Below are 26180 nucleotides of genomic sequence, written 5' to 3'. Positions count from 1 at the left end.
AAATATTGTCATAGAATTTCATTTTCTATGATTTCTTTCGACATCATGAAGTAATCTTCCTACTCAGGAAAGAGTATGTTAATGCCATTTATAGGACATGTGATATCTTTGTGCTTTCAGTATTATGTTGATCTCAATGATCCGTACATGGATATGAATGCTCAGTGGATGGAAGGTCTTGAGAATGACTATCTCAGTATGATGAATTCTCCGTCTTATGGTAATATGGTGTCTCCGACATTTGATGACAGTGACCACGAATACATCAACAGGTAAAAATAAATTGATGAAAATATTCAGACACATAGATACGATTGTTATAGTTGTTCACACAGTTCCCGCATTCTGGCTCCTGGCACGCAATAGCATAAGAGTCGAGACCACACAATTCACTCACACAGAGGAAAAGAGTCCTGATTATGCAATGCGCATGCACGGAACAAAAGAACAGCTACTATTAATAAATGCAATTTAAAAAAAGTCTGACTTACCACATTATAGCAGTTTGAAATGTTTATCAGACAATACCACTAATTGAGCATTTAAGACACTAATTATGTGCTCTCGAAAAATATTACGCAGTGCATTAATTGAATTACATGCTGTATGTGCTCTAATGACTCAAATTCCAGTGGACGTGGTTGTTGGGTTCTGAGTCTGGTTCTCTTGCCAGATGACTCATGAGAGAACAGCACAGCTTCATTTCTTATTCTGTCTGTCCATTTTACACGCTCAATTCTTCTCCATATCTCTTCACTGTGTCGTATATCTATGTGCCACTCTCCACACAAAGCACTTCACTAGTCTCTTCCTTAGTTAGTTTTCAAGAGGTCTGCAGAAGATGCTCCTTTTTCTATTTTCTGTTTGCTATCCTCCTTTTGATTTCCTGACAGCAGCTCGTGTTACTGCTTATAGTGCATCCCAAGTATTTGAAGCTGTCCACTGGCTCAAGTCATGTTTACTTTTTTTTATTTTTCTTCCGATAACCATAGTCTTCGTCTTTTTTGTAATTTTATCTTCATCCCATACTGCTCACAGATGTCATTTAGCTCCACAGCATATCCCTTAGTTTTATCTCATCTTCTGCTGACAACTCCATATCAACTGCAAATCTTATGCACTTTATTCTTCTTCTTCCTACTGTCACTCCTCCCATGTTCTGAAAACAGTTTTTCACTAAATCCTCCAAATAGATGTTGAACAGGGTAGGTGATAAAGGACATCCTTGTCGTACTCCTTTCCCTATTCCACTTCTCTCTGGCATTTCTTCTCATATTGTAACTTTGATTCTTTGTTTCATATAAAGCAGTCTTGCGATGGTGACTAATAATTTCGAGCGAGAGCTCTTTTATGCCCTCTGCGCGCGTGGAGCTCTTTTACCTGTAAACATTGCTAAAGGATGTACAGATCTTAGAACACAGCACATCATGACGGAATGGAAGCGCTTAAAGCTTTCAAGGAAGAGTGGACGATACAATATTTATGCTTCGAACATGGTGATGAAGTCCAGTGTTTGTTGTGTAAAAAAAAAAATATATCATTTGCAAAAAAAGCAACATAAAACGGCATTATGAGACGCAACATTAAAAAAATATATATAGGCATTATTCAGGAGAAGAGAGAAATAAATTGATTTCGGAATTGACATCGGAGGTAAATTAATTTACATTTGGGTCAGTAGATTGTATCTAGATTCCTTTCATTTCTTTATTTTAAATGTATTGTTGATGTTTTATTTGTTGCTTGCTTCTGGATATTTACTTTTATTAGACTACGTGTTTCTTTAATTTAGAAATAATATTTTACCTTTGATTGCACTTTAACTTATACTATTACTAAGCTCAAAAAGCTAATTCACTTTTATTCCAATAACTATTTTAAAGATTTTGAGCAAATATGAACTAAACATTTTGAAAACTTTGATGCAAAGAGCTTTTTTAGTAACGTCAATATAAAATATACTTAAAAATATAATTTCAAAACCATTAGACTTAATTGCACCATATTTTGTACAGATGATATTATTATAGATCTGTTTATATAGTAGTTTAAATTTCACAAATTTTGGCCGAAAATTGTGGAAGTTTTAAAAGTCATACATATCCCCTTAAATGATTGACCCCAAAAATTACGATGGCTCTCAATATCTTAATTTAATCAATTTGTTTTTTTCGTCTTACGTGCATCTCAAAAATCACTCTAAGAAAACTCATTACATAATCACGACTGAAGAGTAAGGACTACATTTTCACAATCACACAATCAATATACTCTATTTCAATCGATATTGTCATTATTATTTTTTCAACAAATACTCAAAAGTACTTAGAGATCACACACGTCGAGCAGGTAGATCCTATTAGTTTCTCCTAACCAATGAAGTGAAGTATTTACATAATAAATAATTGCTTTTAACAAGAAAATGGTTTACATACAATTAACTTTTCCTATTTCTCTTTTTGTTCCTAAAAAACCCTTCCCTTTGTGATTTGTTTATATATGTACATGTATATTAAACAACTGAGTAATTAGCCCTATTACATACCCAGAAATATAGTAACGCAAGTTATTGTAATAATTGCTGCCTTTATTCGCTGCATGTGCATGTACATCCCTTTGTCTACGTTACGACGCTATTTAGTGGATGCGCTATGTGCTCGTGATCAAGGTCGAGCTCTTCTACCATCATTGGGAGCTAATATCGTCTCATCCCTGATATAAAGATTACTGAACAGCTTCCTCTCTTTCCAATTCACCAACTTTCTTCAGATCTCCATCAGTTTATTCCAATCCACGCTGCCTTAAGTCCACAAATACTACACACACTTCATTATTCCTCTCTAGGTATCTTTCGCTAATTGTTTGCAGGAGTCTCTCATACCTTTTCCCTTTCTGAAGCTCAATTGTTCTTCTTCATACAATAAATATTACAATGAGATAAATGTGATAATCATTGTGCTTTAAACTCTCTTTTTAGTTCAGGATAAGTATAAATAAAAATCCATTTAATGAAACTTAGATTCTTAAGTTACATATTTATTTAATTTATTACATATTTATCTAGGCTACATATTTCTCACTTTCATATTACAAAAAATCCGGGATCTAATGATGATGATGAAGATTGCAAATATAGTAACTGCAGCAACCTGTTGTAGGTTGTAACAACAACAATAGTGACAATGGTGGTACAAAATGTGTACTATATCTTTTCTATTTGGCGAAGCTGGTAATAGATTACCTTTTCTGCACAGTCAACATGGTCCACAAGGTGCGACATCAGTTGATGGCGAGAGCTCGGGATACTTGTGTATGAAGAGTCCTGCACCTGAGGTCATCTTCAGTCCTCGACGCAAAGAGGGCAATGTGTTTAGCTTCTCGCCACACCTGCAGCAGCAACGACGCTTGCGCAGTCCAGAGACTGAGGGTCCAAAAACAATGGAGGAGAAACCAATGTTGAGCACCAGTAGAAACAGCAGTGAATCTGATGTTGAAGCAGACCATCTTGGTGCGTTTTTATGGTGATACTATCATCTCTGAGAATTTCCATTTAGAAATTGGTTTCTATGTCTGTGTGTCAGTATATTCATTGTTATCATCTTTTCTTTGAAGTTTTAAAGTGGTATTCCTTCGTTTTGGTTTACAAGACTAAATATTTTTATTAATATACCAAATGGAATAAAACAAAAACCAAAATGATATGAAGCGTAAGTGTTTTAAGTGGGGATTATACTAAAATAATATATTTTCTACATTTACTGAGCTAGACTTGATTTTTTGGTGTGTACACTCCTCTTGGTATATTACATATACTCATTTAAGTTTTACCTTCCCAAATCAAATAGTTTTTGAGCTGTCAATTTTTAAAATAAAAATAAGGCTCGAATATGACAATACTTTAAAATTTGTTAAACTAGCAACTTTTAATTATGTACTGTGTTAACTATTAAAACTTCAGAAGATACTATACCTTTGTGACTAGTTTTGGCATGGTTTGCGCCATTTTTAAATAGTCTGTTGACTTGCCTCCCCCCTCCCCACCCAATATTTTCTTCAAGTTAGCGTCCCTGTTCAGAAGTCAGTCACAGTCCTTTGAAACAAGTTTGGAATTATCCTAAAGCGTGAAGCAAGTTGTATATTCGCAAATCCATTCAGCGAAATTTTTCTTAAAGCAGGGTTTCTTAAAAGCGAGAATGAATTATAGTATTTTTACGGCATTTTTGCTAATACTATTAAAACCATTACTTAAAAACGGGAATATTAAAACTATTTTTTATTGTATTTAACACTGAACAGTTTCTTGCCACGTTCAGAACCACCTTAGAATACACGATTTTGAAGACACAATATGCTTAGCATAACATCTATGAAACTTGCCAGTGCAATTCTCACATTTCTTCTTTAAAATACCGAACGAGAAAAATGTGATGTTCGACAGAATATTCAACCATTTCGAAGATACGAAGTGTACTATTTGAAAATTGTAAAAATTAATAAATCGCTCTGTTTTCCATTAAAAGTGAAAATACATTTTTGTTTCTCTTCACTAGCTGTAAGGAAGAGGGGTCTGTGACTAGGAATGTAATCTGTAACAAAGGCTCATGGAGCAGTCACTGCCTTGTTGGGTGAAAACATGCAGGGAATGGAAGAAATGCTAGAAAACAAAATAAATCAGTTGTAACAAATACACCTAATGCCAAATATTGTGAAAATCAGCTATTTACAATAATTAAAAAGTGTTGCACATTAATAATGAACGGAGAAATGTCTTTAGTTTTCATCTTAAATTGATTAGAAAATGATGTCATTGTCTGATTCCTAGTGATAATTATTTCTTCTCTTACTTCACAGGCTACGACACTTCAAGACAAATGAAAAATGACAAAGTAGCAGCCGATAAGAGATTACAAGAAGGTGAAACTGCCAGTACACCGAGTTTCTCCAACCCCAGTTATCAGTCAGTGATGCCAATAACTCCTTCTGCCGACAATTACGTGAACATGCCGCAGCAGAAGATGTCAAAGAAGAGAAATCAAAATGACAGCGAGAAAGGAAAAATTTTAGATTCATTGAGTGACTTCGATCAAGTCAAGAATGCACCAAAACAGGAGAGAAACCTTAGCTGTAAGAGCCCACTTAATGGTGTAAAGTTTCAGAACTCTTTCCTAAATCCAAATTATCAGTCACAGATCAAAACAAACAATGATACTTACTCGAACATCCCTAAGCATGATCGCAAGACTTCTGATGCTTCCAGTGGGTTCCAGTCTGATGTTGGTGATAGTGTGTTTGCTAATTGAAGTGTTATGTTTAGCTCTGCAAGGAAATGCAGGTAAGTCGAGTCAATTCAGATCTCTGTGCAACTGTGAGGTGGTACTCACATGATAGGATTTTTTACAAGATGCCATAGACAACAGGGCTGAAGTAGCAGACACCAACTACAAGTGAACTCTGGGTAGTAATTGAATCAATGATCTCCTGAGAAACTGCTCCAAGAATCTGTGTCCAACTCTAGATATAATCAAGAATTGTGAGAACTTTCACACTCGTAAATTTGGCTCGAATGTACTGATTAAAGAAGCGATGCATGTTCTGGTTGCCATCCTGAATATAGTCACATGGGCAGATAGACAATACTAAATCCCAGAGAGGAGAATAGATAATACCCTAGATCATATATACCCAGATTGCTCTGCGTTATATGCTTTGACGTGACAACTTTTGTCAGGTTTACTATGCTGCCATCTAGTTCTTACATAAGGAGTCACGTCATAACTCCCATTTGAATTGCATTAGCGACTGTACTGCCATCTTGTGTTCATTACGGCGGATGGGTGGCGATCCTGGCAGTTGTTCTCTTCAAAGTGCAACCGATTTGAACATAGGAATGAGCAATCTATATGTGATCTGGGATAATACTAACAAGATTATGTACATATTGTGCTTACATTGCCCAAGATTTATATTGGAAATCATTCACTCTGGTTACCATTCGATCAAATGTGATAACAATCCTTAGTGTAGCTTTTCTCTTCAGTAGGAAAGAGTAGCTGAGGATCTCATCTCATAGATCAGTGGTACACAAATTTTGTTTCTGAATAAGAGTCCAGGCAAAATTTAGTAGCTGTTTTTCGCTCACATCAAAATTTGACTCTTAACAGTAGACATTATCCTCATTTAATAACTTGTCACTGGGGCAATGAATTCCGTTATACATGTAGGATGTCTCCACATAGTGATTATACTTCAGCACGTTGAAAATCAACAGATCATATTTGAAAGCAAGATTAATAATTCGTAAGAATTTTTAATTAATATCTATGAAGTGAAGAATTTATTTATAAATTGTTCCTCTTTCATCCATCTTTGAATTGTTATTCAGCTGAAGTACAGTAGTTGGCACTTGTATGTTGAAATATATATTATAGGTATAGTAGTAAGTCGGGCGTAATTATATGAAATGATAGCAGGTCGACAGAGGCAAAATGAAAGTACCCAAAGAAAGTGTACCTGTCAAAACAGTTTTTATCATCACAAAAGTCCAACTTTGATTCGTAAAGTGGATTTATATATTTTGTGGAATCTTAGTAAAAGGAAGCTATAGTAGATATTTTAATATATTTTATCTACTGTACCAGTACTTTCTCCATGCTGTACCAGTGAAGAGAAAATATTTTTTTTTTCACACACACACACACAACTCCTTTATGTAAAGAACATTCTCTCTCAAGTTGTCTTTGAAATACAACTCTTTTCCATTAACAAGGTGGAAAGTACAAATAATAACAATCACTAGTCAGTTCTTGACTTATGTTGTATGATCTTTTAAATTCTTATGTAATTATATAATTGATTTGATTTAAGTACTGTATATTCACAGAATATTTCATATTGTGTATCTTACATGTCTTCTCTTCGACTTCACAGAGCTAAAATTTAGATCTTGCAAATCTCGTATTGTGAAGGCATGACAGACATTTCCGGTGTCTGGTCTCATTGCTTTAATATTGTGCCATAAATATATATGATTAACCCTTCTCCGGGCAACCTACTTTTGTAACGTAGATGGGCAAGGAGGGTCCGTCGGACCCACATGCCATTTTAATACATTGACAGAAGAAAATCACTTTATTGTATACAATATTAATCTTCTTTCATAATGATATTATTAGAGTGACCAAAGTATCCATGATAATATATATAAATGATATAATTTTAATAGTTTTTTCATGCAATAAAAGAAACATGTTTTTTGTATGATCTACAATTTTTTTTTTACTTTCGTTGTAAAACTCACACACATTTACACAAATTTTAGATTTTCTCATTTCTAGCACACACACACACACTCCCACACGTAATTACTCTCACACACACACGTCATCACGCTCACACGTTATCACCCATGCTTTCACATCAACACACTCACACGTCATCACTCTCACACGTTATTACTCTCACACATTCACAAATCATCACTCTCGAACTCACACGACTTCCCTCTCACACACTACAAGTCATCACTCTCACACTCACACGTCATCACTCATCATCATTCTTACAGTTATTACACACACGGGTCACTTCACTGTGCTTATTACACACAGAAAGGACATCTACCACGGAATGGAATAAGTTGCTCATCAACCATTATATCAGTACAAGGAATATAGGCCTAATATTTTTTTAAAATTCGAATTCACATTTTCCCAGACATCTATAACCAGAGAAAACTTATCCTTCTCACGGCAAATGGATCTTCTTGTTTTGTCATCAAAGCTAGTAAACGCTAGCAAAGATTGAAACTCTTGAGACCCATGGTCACTCTAAATACTGGAACACCATACAAGCTGCTCCGCGGAATGTCATAATTAGTGTAATTTGCTTTGAAGTGTCCTGCAGTTACTAGTAGACCGAAAAATGGCCGCAATTCAGTGTCGTTACAACACTTCCATGGGTGTGCAACATTTCTTTCTAAATACAGCCGCTCAGCCTCTTGATTATTTATCTATGTCACTTATAACTGAATCGGTATAAAGATTGAAGGCATCAATAGCTTTCCCAGGTGAAAGAGTGACTTTATTTATTGACCCTTTGATAATATTGTGAGCCCTAGGTCAGCCTATCGGAAAAGGCTGAGAGTTCCACGTGGTGCCATCTTCACCAAAGAAATTAGCAGTTTGAACGAATGTTTTCCCCATATCCTAGTTCTAGACTGTCGACACTAACCTCTTATGGATCACATTGATGATAAGTGCTTTTCTCATTGATATATAGATCCTCATCATCAGGAGTTTCAGGGTCATATTGTGGCTCTAAATGATGATTACTAACTTCTGATGCTTCACTCTGATGATCAGATTTGCTATTATCGGCGTTATCGTCTGGCCCATAGCTAGAATCGTCTTTTGTTAGGTCAGGTTCTCTAAGCAAATCCTAAATGGATTCTTCACACAAGTACTTACGCTGAGTCTGTCAGAATATTTGACCTAATCACAACTCTTCAGTATAACAGCATAACTAAGATGCATTCAAATATATTGTAACATCTAAAGACCGTACCTTTGTTTCTTTGACTTTCTTCGGCTTTTCCATAATAATTACTCCCATATAAAAATAAAGTAAAGGTGAGAGATTCAGTCACCCATTCTATTATAAACTACACCGTATTATGGCTAGCATAACTTCACACTGACTTATTTATATTTATTATAATGCATAATTTTTTTAAATGTCATTGTTGTTGAGCTTCGGAAATAATTTTGCCAACATTCCATTTCCGTCACATTATCACTGAATGGTTTGAAAGGGTGAAACCTCGTTACAAAGTGAGAAAAACCAATAAAATATACTATGGTCCAATAGACCCTGCATGCCCGGTTAAGGCTTTAAAGAAGTAAAAGTGTTCTAGAACATTTGTGCAAAATACTACAATATTTTCCTCCTCCCTAAATATAAAAAACACAGAAATTAACAAAGTCATGAAATTTCAAGTAGGTAGAAATTATAGTTTTAATTTTATTCACAAAAATAGTAGTGCCAGGGCCCGACGGACCCTGGTTGCCCGGAGAAGGATTAATAGCTGAAAAATGCGAAGTATTCCTTACATGAATGAGTTCTTTCAGTCTGATGCTAAGAAATCATCTTGAATGTATATGTTTGTACAGTACTTAATAATACCAGTGTCGTGATTCTTGTTTCCTTTGTAAATAGATAAACCAACTGATTTTAGTGGTCCACAAATGACAATAAATGAGTGATACAGTTAGTCAAGTGTAATTTTAATAATTGCAGAATTTGCTAAGAGTTTTATATTATTGACATTTATTTATGACATTTCCCAGTTTTAGTCCATAGAATACTTTCTCACCGTATGTTATTACAGCCTAAATACACAGTATAACAAAACAACAATTTGATCACTGTTACTAAACTTCTGTGAACTTTCAAGCAATGATATAGTATATTACATTTTAGATCAAATATTTCGAATAAAATGTCCTTTCTTTTCATGCAGTATATTTATTTTTGTTTATTCTAATTGAGTAACATTCTTTTTTTAAGTATCTTTTGCTATTAATTTTTGCAGAATGTGCTAGTATAAGACTTATTTGAGATGTTACCGTATTTACCCAAATGTAATAGTAGTTTTCCCCCCTCCCCCTCCCAATTTTTGCGTTTAAAAAATGGGGAGTCATCTTAAATTCACGTATTAGGAAAAATACGCAAGTTGCACCAATTTTTTTGTTGCATAGTACACTAAATAATGCCGCATATGTAGTGTTTCTCATGCAGTCAATCCCCGATATACTCTCGATTTATAACTTGTATTGGGCAGGCCCGTGATCCAGGTAACACAGGAGTTTTCTCTGGGGAGCTCCAGTTCCCCTGTGATATCCCAACAAATCTCCACCATCATCTCATCTCATCGCTGGTGTAGCGTAGACCAGCCTCCTATGGCTCACCCTGCACAACGACTTTGTTGGTAAACTGGTCCACATACACAACTGACTTTACATGGGTGACTGACGAACAATCAAGTATCTGCCATTAGTAAAAAAAAAAATGTTTACTGTACTCCAGCTTCAACTCCATAAAGCTATTTAGTCAGTTTGTGTACATATTTTTGTAAATAATTAAATCCAGACGTTTGAGATGGACAGAGCATGTAGTATGGGTGAATCCAGAAATGCATATAGAATGTTGGAAACCTGACGGAAAAAGACCTTTGGGGAGGCCGAGACGTAGATAGGAGGATAATATTAAAATGGATTTGAGGGAGGTGAGATATGATATAGGAACTGGATTGATCTTGCTCAGGATAGGGACCGAAGGTGGGCTTATATGAAGTTGCAATGAACCTCCAGGTTCGTTGAAAGCCATTTGTAAGTAAGTTTGTTTTTTGTAAATAGAATATTTATACTGTTAGTCCCTACAGGGATACAAATTTCATTTCATCAAAATGATTTCTCTGCTTTGTAAAAGTAAGTAAACTTGAAAATACGTTATATATTCTAGAAACAGAGTTAATGATGGATTAATTGAATGTAAATTCAACAGAAATACCTTAAAAATTTAAATCTTACAGAAGCTATTGGAAAACAGTGTCGTCTTGTATTTGGGTAAATACGGTATTTCTTCTGTTATATGTTGTACAGTTGCCTCATTATATTTAATGTAATATGTGACCTAATCAGCAAAAGGTTTATTTCTCAATGGTTTGCAACTATCATGGGCATATTGGTGAAGTCCATGTGTGCATGCCCATGACATGATGGTTACAAACCATTGCAAACTGCGGCAGAAACAAATCTAATCTTTGCAGCAGATTATGATAATTTTGTTTATTAATTTGAGTTTTGTTACATACTTATTTGCATTAGTACTGTACGATCTCAGAAGAGCTTGTAATTCAGAATGATGTAGCCTGTACTTCTATGGACCAATTATTTCTTTCTCTGGCCTTACTCGGCAGTAAACATGTGAATGATAAGTACAAGCTTGAAATAGTGACACATCTAAAGGGAGTTTATCAATAGTTTTGAGATTTTAATGTAATAATTTCTCAAAAGCATGCTAACATAAAAAATTTGTTGATGCAAGTTTTGGTAAGTGAACAGCAAAATTAACACCGAATAATGATGTTGTTTGTTCATACATCATCATCATCTAGGGTGACCAACTTCTAATCACAAAAATACGGGAAACTTGGTCACGATCAATTTTAGTGCAATTTTTTGGAGTGTGAAGGCAGGATTCACAGTTGGAACGATTTATATTAAATAATATAAACTATCTATTTAATTATAGTATAAATATGAGTTAGGTCACAATATTGAGTACAGTAATATTTAAAAATATGCATGTTTCTGAGTTTTAACTTATTTGTATTTGTCAACAAGATGCCGCAGGACATTTAATTTTAATCTTTTTATCTGTAATTGGAGCTGAGAAAAACTCTTTACAATCATATGTGCATACAGTTATACAGTTACACCAAACGTTACAGGATCACCAAAACAGAATTACTGTATTGATTGGTACCTACTAAACTGTCATTAATGTTTAATATCAGTTTATATCTAAATATATTTAGCGATTATTATTATTATTATTATTAGATTACATTACAGAATTGGTAATTAAAGAAAAATTAGGAGGATTAGGATATCAGTACAGCAGCCGGGAGGATCCAAAAATATTAGTTCAGATACAGGAGTTCCCGGAAAATATGCTAGAGTTGGTCACCCTGTCATCATCTTTTCCACTTTTTTCGAGCAAAAGTGTTACTTCTGTAATGTACAATAGTATATTATGTACCGAGAATTGAAAGTGAGACTTACCTGGTCAAGAATGCAGTTTGGGAAACCGAGGGGCCTCAGTTTCTCGGTTTCCAAGCATTCGAGATGAGATAAGTCATAGTTTGCGATTAGTGAATAACTTTTTGCAATACCGTACTTGAAAAAATGTAAAAAGTACTAATAAATCAAAATTACATTTCTAAATTTTGCAATAGATTCATTAATTCAAGTAACACATGACTTGGTTGCTATGTTACTGTCAAACTAGTACTGTAAGTATTTCAGACCTGTTCAAGAATTGTTGCCTTGGCAATTAAGAAATGAATTGTAAATTTTACTTTCACTGCCAAATATATGTTAAAAATAATTAACTTACATATCAAGTATTGCAAAAAGGTATAAAAATGGTGTTACATTTCTCACTATATACTAGTCAGCCTTGTATTGCCAGAGGAGAGAATCCCGATATTTGGGAAGACCAAAACAATATTAGAAAGATACCAGTAAGGGCATCTTGTGATGCAGAGGGGCACGTCTGTTCGTAAATTTAAATTTGTTCATGATGATGTGAATGACTACTTTTTAGTTCAAGAGTAAGAACTTAGGCATTGGAATCTTGTAACCAATCCTGCTACAAAACTTTGAAAAATCCCAAAAAAGATATGGACTCAGCATAAACCATAGTATGCCAAAAGGAAACCTCCATATACTTGTATATATCTGCGCAATTTAAATAATCTATGTTCCACAGAGACCATGAAATAGTCTTAAAATTGATAATTCAGAATTTCATCACCATTTCAGAAAGCACAGCTTTTTATAGTTCACTCCTGAAAGAACTTGAAGCTAGAACAGTTGATTTTTTTCAGTTGGTATTGGAGAATTGTATTACAGATTATTGAAATGTTTATTTTTCCTTTAATTTAAGAAGAAATGCCGAATTACAATTTTTATATTCTTTACACTGATAAAATATTAAAAGTAGGCCTTTGTGTATTTATACTTAAAAGATTACATTCAAAATGATCCTTTATAATGGATTTTATACATCTACTCGTATAAGTAATATTTTTACAATGTTTATTTTTTATATTTTTCATATTGTCATATTTCATTCATATTTCTGAATTTCAGGAAAGTACTGTACGTGTATGGTATATTTCACAATCATAAATTGTAATTGTACAGATAAAGTGTTTTATATTTTACATTCCATATATTTGTAACAGAACTTTGTTTTTACTTGTGCACATTAATAAATATACTTAATGTTTTAAGCTGTTTTACTTTAATTCCATTGCATTTCATGTATTTTTTCCATAGATTTTATGTTAACATTGTTGCTTTGAAATGTGGAACAAATAAATACAATATAGAAAAATATTAAATACATGATTACAGTGGAGCCTCAATAAATTGTAGGCACTTTGATTTTAGGCAGTTTGATTCTAGGAGGGAACACATCGATTCAGAGTTCAGCCACCTTACAGAATTCACAAGAACAATGCTCATTATTTCAGGTTCTGAATGTATATCGTTATTTTTACCAACAGAGACTTGGGGCAATTTTGTAAATTACAGCGTAAGAATGTAACAAATAAATATATTTTAAAAGAAAGGAATTTGTTGTAGTTCAATTAAAACATATGATAAATAAATAGACAATTATTAAAACAAGGAAACATTTTATACTTTCGTGACGTCTTTTTCATGAAAGAACTCTGCATTCTAGAGAAATAAGAGAAAGAAGCATTCCATAATTCAACCCATCTCATCACTATTATAAATTTGACTTTGCAGTAAGTTGAGTGAAGTAACAGTTTCGTGGAATTCTTGTTAGTACTTTTCCGCCGAAACAGCATCAGGTGACACGCATATTATTAATTGCTGCACTTCATGTCTCTTCTTCCACAAATTGAGCCACCGGTTACTAGCTGTAAAGTTAGGGTTAACTCCGAGCTTAGTATTAAGCTCAAGAGCTTTTTCTTGAAGAATCGGTTCTGATAAATGAGTAGGCCTACCTTTTTCTCTCTCTTCAGTGAACCATTCGAACAAAACTGTGTTTACATCATGAAATGTTGGTCTATTTACTGTTTTAATATTTTCAAGAATTGAACAGGAATTAGTATCAAAATCACTGTTGCCAGTAATACTCCTCTTCCACTTCGCTAATATACTCCCTAGTATGGACAGTTCTATAACTAAAGTTGCCACACTTTCACCTTTCTTCAGTCTCTCTATCACAGCGAACTTTGTTTTCATCAGGTATGAATTTCTTTTTCTTTTAAGCATGGTTGCACTCATTACGAAACACCCGACTACTATCAAGAGACAACTGTATACGAATACCTCACCTTCGTTCACTCACTCCCCACCCCCTACTGCCTTATAAGGAAAGGATAAACAAGACATTTTCCCTGCATAAATTTGAAGTCCCAGTGTATAAATACCTAGTAAGTAGATCAATTTAAATTATAAAAATAGGTCATCAGTTGAGTTTATTTATTTAAATTAAAGCCTGACACTTGGCTCAAAGCCATTCGTCTTCGTACTTTCCAGCAGACATCACCCATTGATTTATAGTCGTTTTCTATTCTACAATTTCACACAAAAACAAACTGGTGATAGCACATTGGAGATCCAATGTAGATGAGCAGCCACAAGAACATTACCAGTCCGGATATGGAATGTCACAATTGTTTCCCTGCGTGGTAGGTTTGGCATTGAACCATCATGGGCCAGGATGTAGACCATTTAGTATTAGACAGGCTACATGATGAGGAAGCGGCCTATCTTAAATCTCTTCATCATTTGAGTAGAAGATATGGATACCGATATAAAGAAATTTTGTTAATCCTGTTCTAAATTTATTCCTCTGGCCTTTCAGAGATTTAATATAATTATTAGGCAATGCATTGCAGACTGTAATCCATGAATAGTGTGTGACAGCTGAGACTAACATGATAGACTGAGATCTAGTTTGTGCATTGTGTTAAAATTATTAATGTTTTGGTTAGCACTGAAAGTACTGGTATCTTCATTTCCAACATTAAGATATCATCAGAGAAAGAATGTAGGCCTATGGTACTCAGGAGATAAGATCAGCATTTCTAAAGTTTGAAAAATCTTGTTACAGGACACCCTTTTATGCATACCTGTCATTATTCTCAGGGCTTTCTTTCGTAAAATAAACTTATCTAAGGTATATAGTCAAATGTATCACAAAAATATTCCTTCAACGTGTAATGTTTTAATTTAAAGACTTCACTACTTCATGCACCAATCTAAAAACTGCATTCTCTGATGATTTTCGGTTTCGAAATTCAAACTATTCTAAACTAGTGTATTGTTGGATTCCAAATAATGATATATTATAATCTATTATACGTAACTTTCTCAAATGCTTCAGAAAGTGTTGTTAATAGTGATAGAGGTTTGTAATCATTAATATTAATAATAATAAAAATAATCCGTGGCGCTACAGCCCACGAAGGGCCAGGACCGACCAGCCGGCTGCTGGTCTCATGGCCACATGCCGAAGCAGAGGTGGACGATCATCCAACCAGAATGGAGGTATCGTGTGGTTAGCATGATACTGTAAAAAATGATGAATAACGAGATGTTCTATGAAGAGGTATAACGCGCCACAGATAAGTGATCTGGTATTTCCATCATGGTTAGAGTATAGATAAGAGAAATGAGACGAAAGGTAATTTGGTGTTGAAGTGTGCAGAATTCGAAAGAGTAAAGACAGAGTGTAAAGACGTTCTTTAAGTCGGAGCCACGAAAGACTTGCAAAGGATGGTGATATGTGATCATATCGTCGGATGTTGCATACGTACCTGACACACATATTCTGAACTCGCTGTAACTTGACTGACAGTTCAGAACTTAGGTCACTTAACAAAACGTCACAATAATCGAAGTGCGGCATTACTAGGGTTTGTACTAGGGTAAGTTTTAGTTGCTGGGGCAAGAAGTTTCTTAAGCGACTCAAACAGTAAATGGAGGAACAGATTTTTTTATAATTTCTTTAACTTGAAAATTCTAATTTAGATTATTATCGAGAAAGAAGCCAAGATTTTTTACGACAGATGAATAAGGGATTAGCGTGTTGTTAAAATTGTAACAACTGAAAGATTACTGTTATTAAGAGAGTTAACTAAACACTTATGACCAATAATATAGCTTGAGTCTTACTTGGATTAAGTGCGAGTCCGAAATTGGCCGCCCAAGTGGAGACAGTGGCGCGCACACACACACACTCTCTCTCTCTCCCTCTCCTCTCTCACCCTCTCTCTTTCTCTCCCTCACTCTCTCCCTCCCCCTCTCCTCTCTCTTCCTCACCCTCTCTCTCTCCCCCCTCTCACTCCCTCTCTGAAAGATTTATTAAACTTACTCTGTGATAATTGATAAGTGTCTCGTATTTTTTTCCAATATGTCTGGGAACTCTAATACAGAGGTCATTGTGCAAGTTCTTGTTGCGAATATACCAAGGTGCACCAGAAATCATCCTCAAATAGCTATTTTGCATGACCTATATTCTTGAGTTGCAGAAGCGGATCCCTAAATTGAACATCCACATTGCCACACACAGCGCACAATTGAAATATACTGCCCATGTCTCGCTTCCTGAACTATTTCTTTGCGGGGCAAGATGCAGAGTGGGAGGTCCTGTACAGTTAGTAGTCTACTACCCTACATTCAACACATCAGGTTTGCTTTCGTCAGCTATGGACAAAGATCAGCCACTGACAAGCGAATGTATAGGCAGTCCCCTTACAAAACAAACTATGTCCTCATCAATTCCTGTGACTAAACTCTGATACCAATGGTAGACTACAGTCTCTACTCGAGATTATCGAACTAATCGCGATCACAGTTGTCGCACAGTGAAAAAATTGAGACAAGAGCTCAGGGAGTGAGCATTTTAATCTTGGTGCACTTTAAATCATAAAGGGAAAGGCGTCATCCTCTATAAGGAGTTCACTCCCGCCAATAAATGGATCCGACAACCTGATCACCTCACTAGCAGTGAATGGAGACTAGCTCTTAAAATGACAGCTAATGTTTGTCCGCTGCATGCTATACCAGGAAGGTCCCGAGACGGAAACCACTGTCGTCGTTGCGTCGGTGAGATTGAAACTCTTGGACACGTTTTCGTGCCTGTCCATGGCATCGCTCAAGAGGGATCCTGTCGGCGAATTGACATGCTTGCCATTCCACCAGGCTCTACATCCCCCTACATTATTGACCCGACAGTGAGGTTTGAGGCACAGTAACAACCAGGGGGGTTTAACTCAAATGATAGATGTTGGATGCTCATAGATGTTCCATAGTTTGCCGCATGTGGTCAGGACAGCGCTGGCTGTATTTCGATCACAGAGTTTGTAAAATTAGCAGTACAAAACTCTTTGGTTTCGAAAGTTCTTTGGTTATAAGTTTTGCCAATATGACAGTTTTAAACAGATATTATTAATATCCATTATTTACAGAATGTGTCAGTTTTATAATATTTGGATTATTATTACTATTACTATATAGTTATTTTGCATTTTCATTCGAGGACAAAGTAGCCATATTAGTGTACTGTGTATGACCTATTAACCTCATTTGTTCAGTTGATCAATTGTTGGATGTTGGCATTCCTATTCTGTTTAAATCTTGTATAAATTATGGAATGGACGAACATGGCTGCTTAAGGAAGAAATTTGAACAGATCGAGTTAATTGAGAAGTTACTAGTGCTTTCCTGCAACAAGAAATAATTCGCAACGTTAAAGGTAAGAAAGAAATATGTTTGAGATTACATCTACACGGTTCAACTTTTCTTTGAACTTCACACATTCAAGCAATGCCTGCAAGATTGGTATTTAATAATAACGGAAGTGCACACAATGTGCAGGATAATATATTATTTTAGCTTTCGCTGCTGCAGAACTTGGTCAGTGAAACTATAATCGGTGTTTACACTCCATCACATGGTATTTTGGTATTTTAATATTAATATGGCGTACCTTGTAGATAGAAAATCTTAATGTATCTTAATTCAACATGCGCTTTAAACTTGATTCTTTCAATATTCTTCCCAGACTGCGTGCGTACGAGCATGAAAAACTGAACCGTGTAGATGCAGCTTAACTGCACCGTCATGTTTTCTAATTTAAACTGAATTCTTCCATCATATCTTAAACGTTTATTAAACTGAGATCTGTAATTGTTTTCAGGGATAAACTTCAGAACGCGATTACCTTCCTTCTACCACTACCACATGATGAAATGATTTCTGTGTATTAGGCCTAACTACAATTACGCCAAGAGCTTTAAAGGTAAGCTAACAGAGTTAATATACACTTTGGGTATGAACGAACATCTTATTTTTGTATATAGCTAAGTTAAGTTGGTCAGACATCTTAAAATTCGTGGGACAGAATCTGATATGACTAAATATGTTGTTCTCGGTGTAATTCTTTACAGTTGCGTTACCAAAGGATGGCGGGGGTACCTTAGCTTGGTAACGCAATAGTAAAGAAGTGTTGTTCCCGAAAAGATATATTTTAGAAATTTGACTTTACAGTTAACAGTAGTACCTTTACTGGAATAATTTTGATAAAATAAAAAGAGTTAAATTGCCGGAGATATTTATTATTTTTATAGAATCGTGGATAGAATTCTTCCAGGAATATTTCACAAACGTTGATTATACTGCAATCCTTCAATTGTTCTATGAAATGTAGTGTTATTAATGCACTATATGATACTAGGCTACTGCTGGTTTGTTTCAGTTAATAGAAAGACAAATGGCGGAGTTTTACACTGTGAATGTGCTGCAGTGTACTGTCAGAAATGGGTTAGTAATGAGAAGACCTGGTTATTCCTGTTTCCTGCGCCAAGTAATGCAGCACAGCTTAAAAGGTAAGCAATGGCATTGGCATAAGCTCAATGCAAAGATATCCTTATATATCATCAGTAAATAGTCAGGGTTGGTAAACTGTAGTGATTTTTTAATTTAAGTGAGAATTATTTGTCAAATTCATATTTGTTTATTAAAATGAGTTTTTGCCTTCTTTTGTAATTCATTTAAACTTAATTTGTGCATTAGTTCCTACATAATTGTGTAATTTGTTAATGTGTTATTTTAAGTAATTAACAACATCTCTTCAAAAATAATTTACTATGTTTACACATAGGCCTCATTATTAATACATGAAGAGTTACAGCACTAATAACCTGCACTTAATGATAATAATAATTAGCTTAGACTTAGGCAAGATATTATGCTCAGTTTGTTATTCATTAGAAAAGAATTCAACTATTTAGGGAGATTAATATTTACAAATAAATTTATCAGAAGAGCTTAGCATTGTGTGTTTTCAGAATAAATACGTAGTCCATTTGGCATTGTGCAACTTTTACTTTGAATATTGTTATGAGCTACAACTATTCATTTCAATCCTCAGCATCATACTGTGCTTTAATTAGGTGGTGATTCCGAAAGTAGGAAAGTAGGCTCTACTTGACTACCTGTACCATGTGTTCTGTTGCTCCTTAATTAGGAGTTGGGAAAAGACATATGAGAAGCAAACATTCAAAACCTGTCCATTTCTTCAGAAAATGCTAGAATTATATGTCTGTAATAAACAAAGATTTTTCTGTGGTGAAATTTTATATGAATTCATAGGAAGAAAAATATATTTCACCATAGAAAATATTTTGTTCATTGCAGAGATGCAAGTTTGCTACTCACATATATTGCTAATAGTTTTAAGAAGCAGCAGAACAGTCATATGTAAAAACGTTTATATATTTTTTTTCAGGAAGTTAATTTCTCATCTTAATCATGTTAGGTGCATATAATTTTAATCTGTGATTTAAGTAGTAACAATTATTTGATGTAAATAAAATGAAAATTATTTTATTTACATCATGATTAAATCATTAATTTAAATTAATACCAACCCTGGTTTGTGTATTTTTTTAAGAAAATAATAGAATTTTGATTGTAACAGGTACCACATGTGGGCAGCTGTGGCAGAAAATCCTCATCCTTACAGAAGGGCCTATATATGTGCAAGCCATTTTTGCAGTAATCAGTATAACGGTGACTTCAGATATAACTTACTAAGAGGGGCCATTCCATCAAGGGATGCTTGGTATCCCACTCAAGAACTACGACCCACTTCATCACCAGCCTACTTACATTAACCTTTTTCACCACCTAACATAATTGCTTCATTCATTGTCTTTATCTTTTAACAAAATTGTGTTTAATTTTGTTGACAAGTGTATGGTAATGGACTTCATTCATCATTATTATTATTATTATTATTATTATTATTATTATTATTATTATTATTAAAGGTAAAAGGTAAAGGTATCCCCGTAACATGCCAAGAAGGCATTTGGGGGGCATGGAGGTAGAGCCCCATGCTTTCCATGACCTCGGTACTAAAATGAATTATTATTATTATTATCATTGTTATCTCATTTCGTTTAATGTGTTGATTTCTTCAGTTAATTGAAGGAAAATAAGGGGAATTCATTCATTCATCTGAAAAAAAAAAGGTAGAGTACTTGACTTCTACATTATGAGCAATATAATTTTTGTAATATATAGGGCAATGATGAATCTAACGATCTTTAAGACCCTAAGTTAACATCACATAGTAATATAAATACAAATAATAATTACTAGTACATTGAGCATTTCAGTTGTGTCATCTATAGGGCATAGGAGGGAGTCCAGTGACAGCGATACGAATCTGCAGCTTCTGCAACTGGTGAGATTTGGGTGCATTATTTAGAATTTTTAGAGAGTAAATATGTTGTTGTTTTCTAATGTCAGGCGTTTGACAATAGTCATTCGACCTCTTGCACTCCAATATTTTTCAAAGATATTATCATGACCAGAGTAAATATGTTGATGTTTTCTAATGCCAGGCATTTGACAATAAAGTCATTTGACCTCTTGCACTCCAGTATTTTTCAAAATTATTGTCATGGTCAGCCACTGAAGCACAGATTTTGAGGTGTTCCGAATCCATTTCTTGGTTTGAGTAGCACAATGGACAGTTAGGAGACTGATATATTCCAATTCTATGCAGCAAAATAGTCCCCCAATCGGATTTCTGGGCGGGACTACTTTAATGGTACAGAAGCAACTAAATTTTTTATAATGGAATGCTTGTCGTATAACATCAGCTAAGAAGAGAGTAAATATGGTACAATATTTTGTCTCTTCTCACTTTATAGATCTCTTGGATGTGGAACAACAAGTTTTGACGGAGAAATCATTGTAATAAGTAAAAGTCTCAGGAATCTTCTATGCCACATCAATAAATTTAAGAATGCAGTTATATTGTCAGACTCCAAAGCAGCTATTCTATCAATAGTCTCTAAATACATACTTTCATCTCAAACAGCAGAAATAACTAAAATGCTCTCTCAATTAATATCACTCAATAAAAGAATTGTATTCCAGTGGATACCATCCCATTGTGGAATCCTGGGAAACGAAAATGCTGATGCTTTAGCAAAGAAGGGCAGCACTGCTACTTACAGACCTGTTACTAAATCTACGTATTACTCTGTGAAAAGATTTATTAAATCTACATACTTAGACTTCAACAAACAAAATTTGATAACACAAATCTCAAGGGAAAAAATGGAACACTCTGCATCATAATCCACTGTTAATTCCCGATTTACCACTAAAATCGTCTGTAGCTGCATTTAGATTGGCAACAGGCCATGACTGTCTGGCCAAACAAACACCTCCATAGAATTGGAATATATCAGTCCCCTAACTACCCACTGTGCAACTCAAACCAAGAAATGGATTCGGAACACCTCAAAATCTGTGCTTCAGTGGCTGGCCATGATAATATCTTCGAAAAATATTGGAGTGCAAGAGGTCAAATGACTTTGTCAAACCCCTGGCATTAGAATACAACAACAACATATTTTGAGCAATGGGGCCACAATCAAATCAAACACTCAGTATCAAAGCTCAAAATTAGGAAATGTTGCGAAGTATAGACTTATCTCTAATAAATTGTATTGCACTTTTTCTAATATGTTCAGTGTTTTGAATCAACTGTACATCAGAGAATGAAAAATAATTTTTTTACTTGTATTTCTTAATGGTGTTTTTATTAAAAGTCTAAGTTAATTTTATGTCTGTTGTAGACAAATAGTTTTCTTTGTATTCTTTATCAGTGGTGATTATTGATTACTTAGATTTTTAATATCCATATATTAAACTAATGGCAGTTACTTTTAAAAATAGATGTTCAGCTCTGACGGTGTAAAACAAATAAAGTGGTGTTTTATAAATGTTTATGAACGTGCGTTGTACTATGTCACAGCAAAACATCTTATGACTATTTTCAAGCTAATGTTTGACATAAAAAAATTAAGAGCGAATTATAATTATATAACTGACCAATAATAACTTCGAAATCAGTATTCCAAAGTCAATCTTTGTTTTTATCTTCCAATACATGATACATAACATTATTTAAAAATAGTGCTTAAGGTATTTTGGAGAGAAGTATCCTATCCTATTCGCATCCTGTATCTCAATTACATATTTGATCTAGAAGATGCAAAAACTTTTATTAGTCAAATTTGATAAATTAATTTAATAAAAGGGTTAAATGACGGTGTGTGTTAATGGTTTTCAGTTTCATGTTCAACCATTATATTTATATTCACATGTTAAAACAAAAATGTGATATAAATATTGTGGTTAAACATGTTATTTAAACTGATAAACCATTACACACTCCTTTGGCGATATGAAAAATACCAGTATGTGTTGGTATAATAGGTATCTGCAGTACCGATCGTGCTCTAATGTTGGCATAACGGATACCTGTAATACCGATCGGGCCGTGTAACAAGGGATGTAGTTCCGCATTCTGCCGCTTTGTGTAACGAGATTTAGTTCCGATGTTTTGCCGCCAAGTGTCTCGACGTCGCGTCAATAGCGTGTCGAAGGTAATGCATTGAGTTGGGGGTCTTTCTATTTATTTGTCTATGGTAACAACAGCCCGCTGAAGTCCACGCAGAAAAATGCAGAATTTATGAGCCCACAGTTCCATTCTTTTTGGAGAAATATCACCTTCCCTCCACTGAAGTAGTTGGGCTAATGGTTGGCGCTAGGGGCACAATACCTCGCCTCTTTGTCAGTTTCTGCAAGAAGTTCCATCACTTCATTCGTGATGTTTCCCTTATTGCTATAAGAGGATCATTTGCCATTTTAAAATACCACCTGTACTTTGTTTCCTAAAAAGGAATCCGTTTGTTTATTATGTTTATGCCTGTTATATGTATGCTCAGTGGCGGCTCGTGAACTTGTGGATTGGGAGAGCTGCAGTAGATTTCAGTACATACATATTTCACTTCTTGATAGGACAAAAATAAATGCACTACATATCGAAAAACCAAAACTTCCTGACTTAGTTGGGAGATGTCTCTGGGACCATTTGCTAATCCCTAAGAAAAACTAATACCATCGATTTCAGTCTGAATTTCAGATCGGCAGACACTCAACTTACAATCTACCAGTTCATTCTGAATTGTCTTAGAATAACCTTAAACAGTGGCATGTTCCAAATGATTTTTGAGAGGCTCGTTTAGATTACTCACGAACTGTAGCAACCCACGAAACACATCAGGGTTCTTCGAATAGTTTTTTCATCATGTCCCCTAAGGGGAAGTTCATATTGGCCACAAAATTTGATACAATCAATATTTTTTTTTTTTAATAATTTCACGATTTTTTCTCACTTCTTGATTATGTTTGAGAATGTTTGTTCTGTTCGTTTCACTTAATTCCACAGCAGTATGAGTTGCATAACATAGCCAATGAAACAACATTTTTCAGGTGAGACTGCGAAGATTCGTGCATTTTGCTTTTTAGGGGCAAATGTCTTAAATCTGTCACACCACTCCTAGTCCATGCAGCATCACCACCGAAGAGGAGGCAAGGAAAACAAAATACAGATTTTTTTTTTTTTGTTCACATCCACGTAACCACAAATGCTTAGCGTAAATTTCATTGTTATACTTCCTTGCATATATGCACTATTTCGGCTGGATGAAGCTTAAGTAAGATTTAAATCGGGTAATGGACGACCCTTTAATTTCACTTCATTACATCAATATTCTCCGCAAGGGAAAGTTGAGAAAAATAAAATTAATATTCTGTAATTTACACACACTCATGCTTGCAAATTTGCACTGGTTAAGTTACGGTATTAAGACGTCACACCAAAGCAACACTCAGATATACTGATGGTCAACAATTTTCTAAAAATGGGAAAGAAGTCTCTTTCGTATTTTACGTGCTATATCAAAAGGTTTCTACTCGTGCAATCATTTTGAGTTAAGGCAAATATTAGGTTCTGCTGGAGGCTTGATATATACGTAATAATAGGGCAAAAGAGAATATTAATTTCGTTATATTAACTCGGTAAGATTCTACAACAATAAGTATGTGAAAAGAAAATAAGGTAAAAATTTTGTCATTAAGTTTCAGGGGAATAGAGAATCCATTTGACGCAGCATTACAATAGCGATGTGGGAGGAGAGGAAAGATCTTCCCTTGTCGCCTGGCTCTGCAAGCCACTGAGCGAGATATGGGTTTTAAACAGCGGCAGTTTCCCTCTGCTTCCCTTCACCTCTCTACCCCCTGACCATGCAAGACACACTCTCTATGAGCTGACCACCCTGCAGATCTCAGGACGACTTTGAATGCAGTGTCAATTCCAATACAGTCGACGCGCAAAAATATTATGCATAAGATAATAGTACATATTCCCGGCCAGATGAAATATAAAGCAGTTTACCAATAAAAGCTGTAACAATTTTATTCTTCTACAAATTAAAATAAATATTATTTTTATTTTCCTGTCAAAGCAGGGAGTGCTGTAGCTCCGCAGATCTTATGGACGAGCCGCCCCTGTGTATGCTATTATCCTTCCTGTACTCCATTTCCCTGTTTTGTTTGTTCCCCACATTTCTCTTTTGTGGTCTGTTTTTGTTTTCACTCTGTGTGTTATGCTTTGTCCAATGAGGCAGTCCCGTTAATGGGAAAGCTGAAAGAGTGTTTTCTTATTCTTTGATTTTTTTTATATATATATATATACAGTCACGTCGCGAAGCTTGGGGTGATTTTTTGCACTTCTCGCAATAGCTGCTAGCCGCTTGGAGCTGTGTGTACTAGGAACAATAGACTGTGTCACTGCCATCGTGATCTAATACAGGCCGTAAGGCAGACCATGTGACTCGCTGATCACGAAGGGCGGCGTTTCAACCATATAAATTAATTGGAATGCATAAAAAGTAACATATATTTCTCTAAAATGTAGTGTAATTGCATTAATAAAATTTAAAACAATGATTAGGAGACACTTCAGACATAATTCCTTGCGAGTTAATGTGTAATATTATTTTTGGTGTGAAAATTACGTTGTTTGTATGTGTAATAGACCTACCCGCCTTTATTTCGATTAAATATTGCGAAATTATTGTACATTCATTTATGCACGATTCAATCATTTTCAGTTGCACCGCATGGATATTTAGATATGTTGAAATTATAGGTTATGTTTACTGTCCCAGTTGCCCCTTTCTGTCTAATTTTAGTGGTCTCCAATGCCCTGCCATTAATATAGAAATATATATATATATATATATTTTATATTTATTTATTCAATGCAGTGGCACTTGACTAGAGCTGAGAGGATGACTAGAGCAAAGAGTTTGTAATACTTACTACAGACACATACCCGTAAGTGGCAGGCAAGGAAAATGTCACAAATTGAATCGGCTGACATCCGCCATTAAAGGGAGTGTTTGCAGCGCGAAATTCGAAAACAGTACCACAATACATTGATGTAACCTGGTGATAGACACTGTTTTAAACAACTTTTACCAAAGATGGATCGTGATGAAATAACTATGAATGGTAGAGGAGCGCTGTATTCATTGAAATATTATATGATTCATCTTTGGCGATATTATAAAAAATAAATTCAATCACCCATATATACTCGGGATAAGTAAGTGAAATATTGAATAATGGCAATGCCAACATGAATAATTATTGAAAGTATTACCAGTATTGTTTAAAGCCACAATAATAGATATCTACTGTAATATTTAAAATAATCTATACTTTTGTTCTTTCATGCAAAGGAAAAGGAAGGTATATGTTGCTTAGAAAATGTTTAGTGGTAAAATATTAGATCATCAAAATTCTGGAACCGCTGATTTAAAACATTGCAAGAATAAATTTTTGTCATCATAATCTATTAATTGTATAGTTGATGACCACCAGGTTAGAGGTCAGTCAGACTTTTTAATGCAGCAG

At 34.7% G+C, this 26180-nt stretch overlaps 1 protein-coding gene and 1 long non-coding RNA gene across 4 annotated transcripts in view; both read left to right on the top strand.

Moving 5' to 3' along the window:
• Nucleotides 1-13078, top strand: part of LOC138700100 (vascular endothelial growth factor receptor 1-like) — a 343737-nt gene extending 330659 nt beyond the window's left edge. For all 3 annotated transcript variants that reach the window (XM_069826422.1, XM_069826423.1, XM_069826421.1), the window contains exons 25-27: nt 121-272; nt 3255-3508; nt 4852-13078. In XM_069826422.1, coding sequence (XP_069682523.1) covers nt 121-272; nt 3255-3508; nt 4852-5300 — 855 coding nt within the window. In that variant the 3' untranslated portion in view covers nt 5301-13078. The remainder of the gene's footprint in view (nt 1-120; nt 273-3254; nt 3509-4851) is intronic.
• A 4019-nt stretch (nt 13079-17097) lies between these two features.
• Nucleotides 17098-22139, top strand: LOC138700097 (uncharacterized). The gene is made up of 4 exons (XR_011332198.1): nt 17098-17583; nt 18028-18129; nt 18586-18715; nt 19810-22139. It is a non-coding gene; the product is annotated as an uncharacterized lncRNA (long non-coding RNA).
• Nucleotides 22140-26180: the final 4041 nt, after the last annotated feature.

This window comes from Periplaneta americana, chromosome 5 (genome assembly GCF_040183065.1).
Source record: "Periplaneta americana isolate PAMFEO1 chromosome 5, P.americana_PAMFEO1_priV1, whole genome shotgun sequence".
NCBI classification, from domain to species: domain Eukaryota; kingdom Metazoa; phylum Arthropoda; class Insecta; order Blattodea; family Blattidae; genus Periplaneta; species Periplaneta americana.
The sequence above is the reverse complement of the archived record's forward strand: the minus strand, read 5'-3'. Positions and strand labels throughout refer to the sequence as shown.